At 38.4% G+C, this 12,726-nt stretch overlaps 1 protein-coding gene across 2 annotated transcripts in view; it reads right to left on the bottom strand.

The window, feature by feature from the left end:
* The window catches only part of sema5a (sema domain, seven thrombospondin repeats (type 1 and type 1-like), transmembrane domain (TM) and short cytoplasmic domain, (semaphorin) 5A), a 182,683-nt gene that overhangs the window by 77,730 nt on the left and 92,227 nt on the right, over nt 1–12,726 (bottom strand). For both annotated transcript variants that reach the window (XR_007182444.1, XM_048174264.1), the window contains exons 5-7: nt 9,496–9,558; nt 5,130–5,228; nt 1,637–1,850 (exon numbers count right to left, since the gene is read on the bottom strand). Coding sequence is in view for 1 of the 2 variants with exons in the window: in XM_048174264.1 (XP_048030221.1) it covers nt 1,637–1,850; nt 5,130–5,228; nt 9,496–9,558 (376 nt within the window). In the remaining variant the exon portion in view is untranslated. The remainder of the gene's footprint in view (nt 1–1,636; nt 1,851–5,129; nt 5,229–9,495; nt 9,559–12,726) is intronic.

Raw genomic sequence — 12,726 nt, 5'->3', positions numbered from 1 at the left:
GAGTTTTGAAGATGACGGCATGTCGCAAAACGCATTCATTTTGGCATATGCCTAATTGTCTAGCTCATAAGACTGATGAAGATGAAGAAAAAATTACTATCAAGCTTGATTTGAAACACACCATTTGAAGTCAACAACAAATTCAATTGATTGACTGACTGATTGATTGATTGATTGATAAAACAGATCAAAATCTTTGAATCTTTGAATTCTTTGTTCAGACTGCTTCACAACATTCCACTTTGATGGGTCATTAGCCATTGGGGGAGTGTCTTTTGTCTCCCCTGGTGTGAATCACATAAACAATTCATGGCCATCAACACTCCCACGCATACAGCAGTGGTGACACAAAAACTGACTTACAAAATTTAAATCATTATATTGTTGTTTGTGTTGAAGTGTTCAGAATAATTTTTACACAATTGTATAGTAAAAATTCTAGCCTACAAGCTGGATAACTCAAAAGTCTTGTGAACAACTATTCAGTATATGTTTTACTGCCTTATTGCAGGGACATTTTTTCCCCCAAAACTTACTAACTAAATTGTGGCGACCAGGGCGGGCGAGAGCCGTGAGGGAACGGCGCGAGGCCGGTGGCGCGGGAGTTAACAAGCTCCACCTGGGAGGCGCACCGGCCTTGAGTCTCTCACGGAGGAGCTCCGGAAGCATAAAAGGAGGAGCGATGACAGTGAAGGACGAAAGAGGACCAGGCCCAGGCTATTTTATGTCGTCCGCGAGGGTCTGCCGGCATTACTTTCGTTTTGTATTTGTTTATTTTGAATTAAAGTTTTGTTGAATGTTCACCGGTTCCCGCCTCCTTCTTCCCATATTTACGAACTGTGTTACATTGGCCCTCTCTCGTCCTTCACTGTTGTCGCTCCTCCTTTTATGCTTCCGGAGCTCCTCCGTGAGAGACTCAAGACCAGTGTGCCTCCGAGGTGGAGCTCATTAAATCTCGCGCCACCAGCCTCGCGCCGTTCCCTCACGGCTCTCGCCCGCCCTGGTCGCCACATAAATTTACTAAATCTTTATTTTCCAAAAAATGCAAACGTACATCTATTTTGCTCACATATTATTGTAGCAGAGTTTGTGCTGAATACAGCAAAATTACATGTTGGCCAATATTATAAGTAGCTGAAATAAGTACAAATGTCAGGGCATGTCAAAACATCTCAAGGGCCTAAGAATCACTCAGATCCCTGGGGGTTAAAGGTTCATAAGTATATATATTTTGCTTTTCCAACTATGCAAAATTATTTAAATTACATTCTTAAAGAAAGATGTGCTACTTAAAGCAACCGCTCACCCCAAAATAAAAAAAAAAAAAGATCTGTCACATTTGCTCCCCTTATATCATTAAATCTTTTTTTCCAACAATGAAAGTGTCAATCTGCATTTGTGTTGCAGTAAGAAAGTCGTACAGGTTCGGAATGACATGAGGGTGAGTAAATGATGATCATTAATTTATAGGTGAACTATTCCTTTAAATAAAAAACTTATGCCAAATTTTCATGAAATGACATTTTCCCAAAACCTTTAACCACAATTAGTCACTTGATTGCTATTAATGGCTTTAGTTTTTTCTTGTAATGTCATAATTCAAGGAGGCATTTTTCATCTAATAGCTAAGGCATACCATTGAGCCATTTGGAGTTGTATTGAGCAGTACGCAGAGGAGGGAGTCCACCCAGGCTGCGGTAGATTGCCGGGTCCCTGCCGGAAAAGTCCATAGCAGTGGCGGCATAGAGCTCCCCGCTGGAAGTGATGAGGGCGGTGGAATTATGCAGAGGGTTATAGGGACACCGTGCCATCCCACTGATTTGATCATGAACCTCGGTCAGGTTAGTCAGCTGTGAAAAGGAACAAAGAGATTGAATTCAGAAACACTGCAATTCTTATACCTGAAAGGCTAGTAAATATCTTATAAATGAAATACAAAATAAAAAAATAAATAAAAATCTAGCCAGACCTAAAATACAATTTTTTTTTTAAATTAGTTTGAGCAGAGAAAATATGTCCAAACATTTCTACAGACGGAAACCTCGAAGAATTTCTAATTTTGTTTATGTGAGGAGCTGATGTGGCATTGAAAACTATTTCACCGTTCGAATCATTTATTACTGTGGAAACGCTCGGCCTACTTCCAGCCGTGTCATGTGCTATTTTGTGAGGCGGCAAAAATGTTTATCTCATTACTTGGTTGTCACGCCTTGTGGCGGCTGCAATGGCTAAATGCTAATCGTTCGCAACATACCCGTTCTGTCCTTATGTGCAGTACAGCAAATCCTTGATTCTTGCTTAGCGTGACATTTAGCCAGCAAAGGGAAGCTACCAAGGCAGGGAGGTAATTTCCATTTGTATACAATAAGCACAAGGGATATGCCACCACAGGAAGAGAGTATGACTTTTCATATTGGTCCTTGTTTTTTGACCCGATTTCTGTTCCTTCATGCAGACGAATGGAGACACCCAGAAAGTCACTCCATTTGAACTACTGGAGAAGCCATTAGAGAAACACATCGGTTTAAAGCAGTGGTTTTCAACTAGACTCAACCTCAAAGAAGGCTTTAAAACAATTTTCAATAAGCCAGAACAACTAAAAAACAAGACATTTCTTATTTGAATTCACTGTTTTTGTCTTCCTAAAGCTCAGACAGTAAAGAGCATGGTGCTAGAAACATTAAGGTCATGGGTTCGATTCCCAGGTAAAGCAAGAACTGATAAAATGTGTACCTTGAATAAAAGTGTCTGCAAAATGCATAAATGTAAATGTAAATATCTTTGAAAAACCAGGATTGCCGCTTCTTGGAAAACCTGGATATACGAGGAAGCCTCATTTCAATAGTGTAATTTCTAGACCCAGAAAAATAAGTCAAATTCTTGGGCACTTTTATAATGAATATACATTTTTGCACATTTGCCAAGTTCTAAAATATCCAGCAAATCACTTTAGAACCAAGCAGTCAGGGAAGTTAGTAGATTAACTTCGGTGGACTTGAACTTGAAAAAATGGTGTGTATTGACGTCTTTCCGCGGTTGAAACGACATTCCTTCCATTCATTCATGTTTATTTGATGTTATATAAATTAAGTAGGAAGAGCTGATCCGTTCACGAGTTGCTAGAAACGGAGGTGCCACAGCGATCTGTCACGCCACATTAAAGAGCCAGAAAACGGTATTTATTGTTTACATTTATTTCAAAATTCCAAAATTTGACATCATCTTATTTTATATCAAAAGCAACCTGGCTCTGTCTTGTCTGTCGACGTGTTGTCAGTGTCCTCTTTGCTCCGCAATGTATTTTTCACTGCGCGAGAACATGATGTGTGGCATGAGATCGACAAGGCTTGTCGGACATAGCAAAAGTAACTAAAGGGGGCGGGTCTTTGCGAACGGTCAATTGGGGACCTTGAAGTCAAAAACGCTGAGAAACGCTGATTTAAAGGACTGCTTCCGTTTTTCACAAGGGAGAGATTTTGAAGAGCAGTCAGTGCTGGTTACTTTGAAAGCAGCCAAAACCTGTTCATCATATTTAAAAATGTGTCAAGAAATGCCATTAAAACGATTTAGCATCAAAAACACCTAAAAAAAAATCCAATTAAATCTTCTGTTATAATGACGTTCCCACCTTCCTTATGCATCTGGTATCTGTTACTAGAAAAATGACAACTGAATGGATTTGGGACTGAGCAATATATCTCAAGCTGCAGCAGATTTATCTATGCAGCTCGAAATGTCATGCCTTCAGTGACTAGCTTATTTTTGTAGCAGGAAATCTGACATACTGCATTGTGCTCAAACCTATCGGTCTGTCCCGAAGGCGGATTAGATCCTGTGTGGCCTCTCTTGAATGCTTTTATCTTACATGCAGCTGACGGCCACAACACTTGCCCTGTGTAATCAATGTAAAGGGGGATTATCCTTGATGTTGGCTCGAAGAAAACCTCCGCGAATGGCTGGAAGTGTCTCGGCTTCCTTCAGGACCCCGGAGCCCATTTATCTGGCAATAAAGTCAGGCAAATTTGCATGTTTGGCAAGGCGAGGCAGTCTTTTGAAGAGTCGGTGCCAGGGAGATACTTCTGCCTGAGCCAATGCCTGAACGGATGTGCCTTTTCTTGGGCACGAAGAAAGATGAAAGGCGTTTATTGATGGAACACCTTCTGACAAATGGCATTCGGAAGCCTTCATAGATATGGACACGCTACCCCATAATGCACATTAATGGAGAGGGTTGAATGACTCCTCTTCAGGACACCGGCAGCTGTGTTTGCGCTACACGCCGAGCGGCACTACAGCCTCGATAGCCGCTTGTTTAAAGATGCAGCTTCACTGGCGGTGTTACAAGGACACGATGGAGACTTTTCGCTCGTGCCTTCCTGGCTGCGCTAAGTCCTTTCCTGCTGGCACAAGGTACTCATGATGGTAAATCCCTGGGGCGATTTAGCTTTGAGTCAATAATTCCTGCCATCCTTCAAAGAGCCACCGAGGAGATGATTGCCATCGTACGCGAATCGACTGTCATCATCATTATCAGGTTTGAGGAAAGGATAGAAGAGTAATCCAGTCATTCAAATTCAGGGATTCAAGCTCAAGAGACTTACATGCATGAATGAAAACTAAGAGATGTGAGGAGGAATAATGGGGGATGTCAGTAAATGTGCTTGGCGGAGATGCTTATCTTTCAATCAGCTGCACCGAGTGGCACTTATTGCGATAGCTAGCAACTATGCTGCAACCCATGCATTGGAAAAATCTGTCAAAGATAAAGTGCAAATGCTCGCACGATACCTGCATAACAAGTGTGAACTTTCCACAAAGGATAAGGGACTTAGAGATACTACAACTTCCCAATTTATTAGAAAAATAGGACTTAGTTGTTGTTTTTGTTGTGGTTTTCGTCTAGATCTCAAGAAAGCTTCTTTTGAGGTGAAGCACGAACAAAAGTCTTATTGAAATAAACCACAGGCTTTTGGTTGAAATACCACATGCTATGCTACACAGCCCACGCGGCGATGGAAATGTCAAAAGAGGTCAATGGGGGAGAGAGAGAGAGCTTGGGACAAAGCTAGCGTAACATCAGGTCAGGAAGCCTCTGCATTATATTGAATGCATTGTTGTGTTTACTTTACCGTGCGATTGGTGCAAATAGGAGTGAATGCATTTGTTCCGCATGTAAACAGTCTGTCACCACTGACGAGTAGAACACGGATGTAATTCTGGCACTCTTCCTGTGAAAAAACATAAGAGAAGATATGTGAAGGCAAGTTAGTGTAGCGAAGGTCTCGTCTATTAGCATCACAAATGCAAAATTTAGCATACACATACATATATATATATATATATATATATATATATATATATATATATATATATATATAGTCAAACCAAAATTTATTCAGACACCTTGAACATTTCATTCATTAATACAGTTTATTCACTATAGTTTAAAAAATGGTAATAAAATATGACAAGATCTCAGAGTTAAACTGTGTTAGAATGACATGAACTCTTTCAAAACGATCTTGATGACTATTAGTATCACAAATGCTAAATTTTGCCAAAAAAAAAAAAAAAACTTATATAAATACATGTAAAAATGTAATGTATTCTTGTGATGTCAAAGCTGAATTTTCAGCATCATTATTCTAGTCTTCAGTGTCACATGATCCTTCAGAAATAATTGTTATATACTTATTTGGTGCTAAAGAAATAGTTCTTATTATGGTTACACTTTATTTTACAGTGCCGTAGTTACATTGTAATTACTCAAATAAGTACTGAATAATATTAATTAACTATAGAGTTACATTTAGGGTTAGGGTTTGGTTTAGGGTTAGTTACTTGTAATTATGATTAATTTACTGTTTTTACTATAGTAAGTACACGTAATAACGTGTAACTACGGCACAGTTGCTTAATATTTTTATGGAAACTGATTACGTGTTTCCAGGATTCGTTGGTAAACAAAGAAACAGCATTTATTTCAAATAGAAATCTTTGTCAACATCATAAATGTCTTTACTGGTACTTTTGACTAATTTAATGCATCCTTGCTGAATAAAAGTATAATTAGTATAATGTATATTAGCTACATCAAAAATAGTTGCCTGCATTGTTTCCAAGATGGCCGCTGAGTGAACTGCCTTGCATTAAAGGGCCAACTTCCAAAAATACGAAGCCCATACAGTACAGAAGCTATGTTATTTATGTAATATATATATTTTTTTATTATTAGACCAGCTACAGGACTTCTTGAATCTTCAGTTCAGTGTATTTTTACAAGGCTTTTTGAGCCAGTAAATCACTTTTGTCTCAAGTACTTGAAACCATCGCCCCGTCTCTCTCTCTCTCTGTTGATTTAAGAGTGTTTCAAGGCAGTGCTTGAGGGGGTCAACTTTATTTCCTCATCAGAATGGCTGTTAACTCGTGAAACCGTTCATTTCCCTGCACTAAGCGGAGTCTTGAAAAGAAAAGGATGATTTACATTTGCTAATGCAATTTGGCTGGGGGCAGTGCTTTGCTGTATGCGTAAATAAACTGAGATTTAATATGCCTACCACATCATGATGTGACATGTTTATGAAAACCCCTGACAGATGGTTACACTCCATAGTGTAATATAGTGGCTGTTATGCGCTGTTTGCATTATAAACAAAATGAAGTCGACAGAACACCATTCACTCCATCAAACACTTTCCTTTGTTCTTGAAGCAAAAGACTCCACAAACCAGATGCAGTGGTTGAAAAAGAGTATTTCTCATAGAATTCAATTAAAGATGCTGTTTTGCAAAAAAAACAAAAAAACAAAACAAAAAACTTTGTGATGTGTAAAGTAATCAAAAAGGGCTATATAGTCTTAAAAGGAGTAGAAAACTCACCTTGCTCACATTGTTCCAAAAGTCATATTACTTTCTTTCTTTTGTGAAACACAAAAGAAGAATTTTGAAGAATCATACTGGTCACTCTTTTTAGTACTGAGGCTTTCAAACTTCATATCAAAGTATCATAAAAAATGGTCGGCAACACTTTATTTTACAGTGCCGTAGTTACATGTTACTACATGTACTTACTATAGTAATAACAGTAAATTAATCATAATTACAAGTAACTAACCCTAATCCAAACCCTAACCCTAACTGTAACTCTATAGTAAGTACATGTAGTTAATTAATATTATTCAGTACTTATTTGAGTAATTACAATGTAACTACGGCACTGTAAAATAAAGTGTAACCAAATGGTCTATAAAAATAGCATACTACATTTCAAATATTCTCAAACAATGGTAGCACTTTATCTTCCACATATACATAGAATGTAATTATTATAGTAATTCCAATAACTGGGTAATAACTAGGTACTAACCCTGAACCTATGCCTAAACCTAACCTTCACCCATGTAGTTACCTTATATTACCCAGTACTTTCTTAGTTTAGCACACTGTACACGTACTGTAAACTAAAGTGCAACCAAAACAATAATATGATGGCTCTGTGAAATCATGAGAGTAGTTCAAACAGAGAATAAGAGAAGCAGTGATGCCCAATTTGTGAACAAAAAAAGAGAAAAGATTTACTGTAGAACTTTTGAATGAATCCATTGATTCAGTTCACAGAACTGGTCTGAATGATACAGAGTAATCGAGTTCAACGATCTGGTCACAATGGTTAACAGCTCACTGGAGGGGAAGATTAGTGAATTTTGGTCTGTTCGTCACACAAAGCTATCATATGACATAAAAGAATTTGGAATACAGTAATTTATGATACGTTCATGGTGCTTTTGTGTACTTTTTGAAGCTTGAAAATCTTCCATGTAACTGGAAAAGAGCAACCAGCACATCATTCAAATGCCATCTTTTGTGTCCAACAGAAGAAAGAAAGTCATATAAGACTGGAATTACTTTTTTGGAACAAAATGTAATTTTTATTTTGGGATGAACTACTACTTTAAAGATATTCTAGGCTACCGTATGTGTAGTCAATACAGAAAGGCTTCACAATTGCAAGCAAGTTACGACAGCCACCTCCTGGAATTCTGAATTACAATCACATGTTGGTCAGAGTAATCCATCTTATTATGGGCTTCAGAACACGTTTCACGAGCGAATTAAAAAAACACTCGTGGGGCAGTTTCCACTGGCTGAAACCGCAAGAGCCACTAGAAATACACCTTGGGGTTCAGCCAGACTGGAAGGATGGTTTGCAGCAGTCCCTATACAGCTCCCATATTACTTAGAATGGCTTAGCTCAGTGTAGCATACTATAAAGCAAAGGGGGACCCTCCGTCTCATGTTTGACAGAGCTGGAGTATAAGTGAAATATTAAGGAGATTTAAGAAACATTTTGTAGCACAAATCTGTTCTGATTCAGTCAGTCTTCAAAACACAAGGGAGTCACTGCTGCCTTGTGCCATGGAACAACTCCATAGCAAAGTGAAAGAGACATGGGAATGCCTGAGCAAGAGTGGTGTCATAAATAATGGGTTTGCTATTTTAGGAGGGCAATTGCTTTCTTAAGTACAGGTAACATTTAAAACAACCTTCATTCTGGCTGAGAATTACAGTGGGGTTTGGAGGTTTGAATCACCCCACCAAAGGAAGTCAAAACAAAAGGTCTGAAACATATTACAATGTTTCAGTAACCACAAAGGTCCATGTTTCCATGTGGCGCCAAATTGAAACAGAAATCGCATTGCCTGTGGTGGTTACTACAGCAACAGGATGCTGCCTGAGTGCTTTCTGTTAGGATCAGTATTGGACAGTATATCAACAAAATATAAATAGCTACTGTCATGGATTTACATATTGCAATAAATGTTTTTTAAAAAACATGTTTTCTTTAAAAAGTCACAAAGATAGTTGATGTTTGTCTAGCAGGTTTGGGCAAATTTTAGAATTTAAAATTTGGCTACTTTGGGTTAAATATGAATTAAACTGACCATGCCTTACAGGAAGTTGAATTGAAATGTCAGGAAGTATGACAGGTAATGGCATTCTGGGAAGTGGTGTTTTTTCCACCCTGGTCCATAAATCTTTTTTAACTTTTGAGGCAGAATTTAAGGTTTATCTTTCATTTTGCTTATAGGGTTGTTTGAATTTTTTTTTTTTTTAATTTCAAATAATTTTAATTGTACTTTCTTAAATTCAAATTTCAGTTATACGGTATTGTTCAAAAGTTTGGAGTTGGTACTATTTTTTTAATGTTTTTAAAGTCTCTTATGCTCACCAAGGCAGCATTTATTTGATTGAAATACAGTAAAAACAGTAATATTTTCAGTTTAACAGTTGGGGTGCTTGATATTTTCATGGAAACCGTGATACATTTTTTTAGGATTCTTTGATAAATAGAAAATTCAAAAGAACAACGTTTATTTAAAACTGAAATTATTTATAACATTATAAATACCTTTATGATTAATTTAATGCATCTTTGCTGTATAAAAGTATTAATTTCTTTAAACCAAAATATGAAATATTTGGGGAGTTTACTTGCCTCTGATTTGCCCCGACTGAAACAGGCTCCTTTTGTAAACTCATCGCAATGCCATTCAGCCTCCTGTAAACAGACAAACATGAAAAAGAGCATTAGAGAAATTATATGTTTTGCTGTTAACATTGGCAAGTGGTGTGTGTTCATCATCAATAAAAGACACAACAGATCTGCTAAATCAGACAATTGATTTATGCCTCAAAATCATTCTTGAATTTACTGAGCTCTAGAATATAATGTAAAAGAAACTCTTTTTAAAATCGAATCTCTATGTTTAGCCAGGTATCATCGATTGTCACTGGGAGGATAAATGAACTTGGCTATAGAAAGCAGGCAGATCTTGGATGATAATCACTTGTATTCAGCACCCTGGCATTCTGGGAAAAACAACAGGCTTTTCAGAGAAAGCGTGTGTGCTGTCCTTCACTGAGAGATGAGGGTCCCGGAGACAATGACAGAGTCCGCAGACTATGGCTGCATTCACATTTCACCGCTGGCACTGAACTGCTGAATAATGCCAAGCTTGATGTCTAAAACTGCCTCCAAATGGATTTTAATATCAAATGAGCTCCTCGCATTTATTGACCATGGGATATTTGGCTCGGATCCAGATGTGTGAGACTTTTAAGCTTGCCAAGTGAAAGCAGGCTGCTAACTATCAAAAAACAATTAAAGAAAACCTTACAGAGGCACAACAACCATTTTTATCCTTTCCAGAACTGAAAAATTAATAAGAAATTATCATTCCCCAAGGTGGCACGACTCCGGCTAGACAGTAACCTCATTTTGAAGTGATCTAGAGCACAGCAGAAGCCCTGTGGCTGCTGGCTGAGATGTTACTCTGTCTGGAGAGCCTTCGATCATGGCTTTATGTGAAGGGATTGTTATGTCACACCGGCCCGAGGCTGAACAGGGCGTAGTGCACTCATACCCAGCTGCATGACCCTTTGGAAACAGCAGGGCTCAACCCTAAGGATTATTTCTACTGGCCCAGTCAACCAACCAATCAACCAAACAACAAACAAACAAACAAACAAAATAGTTATTGTTTTCATAGTTTTTGACCTTATTAATGACGCACTTATTATGACATCAGTATTTTAGATACATGTGAAATTTCACAACTCTTGATTTCCAATTTCAATAGCTACCATCGCAAAAAACTTTTAGCCTAACAAATATAAAGTTCAAACATTATTAAAGACAAGTCAGTAATAAAGTCAGTAATAAATATGAACAAATAAACAAATTACAAGCAAAATGAATACAATAGAACAAAGATAAAAATTAAAGAACGTTATATGGTCTAAGTCTAACAGTAGTATTCAGGTACAGAAACTGAATAATCAAATGTAAAATAACACTGCAAAGTCTTCACTCTATTGACAAAGTCTTCACTCTACTGCAAAGTCTTCACTCTAATTAGAGATTAAGGGCCCTATAATACACCCGGCGCAATGTGACGCAAGGCGCAGCACAAGTGTGTTTGCTAGTTTGCGTCCGGCGCCGTTCGCGTTTTCCCGTTCAGCGCCACGTCCTTAAATTAGTAAATGCATTTGCGCCAGTTAGTGCGCCCATGGGCGTTCTGGTCTAAAAAAGAGGTGTGTTCAGGCGCATTGCCGGCGCATTGCTATTTTAAGGAGCTGAAAATAGACTGCGCCATAGACCAACTCAAACCTGGTCTAAAGTCTAAAGTCAATGGCGCATTATTTTTTGTTAGAGCGCGTTGGTAGAAACTGCGCCTCTGGGCGCGTCCACAGTGCGCGTTGACTTTGCTTATTACACACAGGGATGCCCATCACACAAACATGCCAAATATTAAAAACAAAAGGATTACAGTGTAAAAGAATATTATTGTGTAGGCTACATAAATATAAAAATGTAACTTCGTTTAACTTCTAACTAAATGTTTAACTTCGCGCACGAGCAGATCGGTTTCTTCGCTTGAAAAGCGTTTAGCTTTTCCGCCAACAAATTCCGCCATGTAAATAGCAATCCGCCATGGCGCGAGCTCATCTCGCTCTTAAAGGGAATGGGAGATGACACTCTGATTGGTTTATTGAACGTTACGCCCATTACTCATTAAGAGAATAGGGACAACCCATTTCAAAAATGCACCCCAGCGCACGGACAGTTTTTCCGTCGTTAAAATAGCAAAAGTGGATTTGGACACGCCCTGAGTGCACCTGCGCCGTGCGCTTTACACTTTGCGTTTAGATCGTTAAAATAGGGCCTTAAATCTTGTTAAAGCTACGATAGTTATTCAGTCAAGAGCTGTGAGCGATTTTCTCTTTGTCTTTTGTTGCTTGATTAAAATTAATGACACAGACAGCTGCAGATATATTTGGCTGCTGTCACTTTAAGACCAAATTTATGAATTCAATATAATTATATGCATCTAAATTTTCTTTCTCAACTTTTTACGTTCACTTAAGACATGACATCATTTTGTGTGTATTTGTCCATTAAAGCACAAGATGATGCTAAAGAGAACTCAGTTCGGTACGTTTAAAATCGCTTGAATGTTTTAATTGGCAGGACTTAAAAACACAAATATCAGACTTTCGTGCAAATGTAGCACTGGCCCAATTGACCATTCGCAAAAACCCGCCCCCTATAGTTATTGTTGCTATGTCCGACAAGCCATGCCATTCTCACGCCACACATCATGTTCTCACGCAGTGAAAAATACATCACGGAGCAAAGAGCACACTGACAACGCGTCGACAGACAAGACAGAGCAGGTTACTTTTGATATGAAACAAAGTCTCAAATTTCAAATGTTGTCATTTTTAAAGAAATTTAAACAATAAAAACCGTTTTGTGGCTCTTTAATGTGTCGTGACAGATCGCTGTAGTGCCTCAGTTCAAGCGGCTCGTGAACCGATCATCTCTTCCTACTAGTTAACTTATAGCATCAAATAAACATGAATGTTTCAACTGTGGAAAGACATCAGTTCAGTATTTCAAGTTCAAGTCCACCGACGTTAATCTACTAACTATCCTGACTGCTTTGTCGGACATAACGGCGGATTCGGCGTTATGATTGGTTAGATTGCCTGTCAATCAAACTCTTGGCGAAGGGTCAATTGGGCCATGGACAGTTCTGTCAACTGCCTTGAGCTTCACACTGACCCCGGGTCATCGGACAGTCCTTATTGTTTTGAGCCCTGAACAGGCTAATATTAACCCTCATGTTGTGTTCGGGTCATTTTGACCCGGAGAGTATTTTCT

This window comes from Megalobrama amblycephala, linkage group LG22 (assembly GCF_018812025.1).
Source record: "Megalobrama amblycephala isolate DHTTF-2021 linkage group LG22, ASM1881202v1, whole genome shotgun sequence".
Classification (NCBI taxonomy): Eukaryota; Metazoa; Chordata; class Actinopteri; order Cypriniformes; family Xenocyprididae; genus Megalobrama; species Megalobrama amblycephala.
The sequence above is the reverse complement of the archived record's forward strand: the minus strand, read 5'-3'. Positions and strand labels throughout refer to the sequence as shown.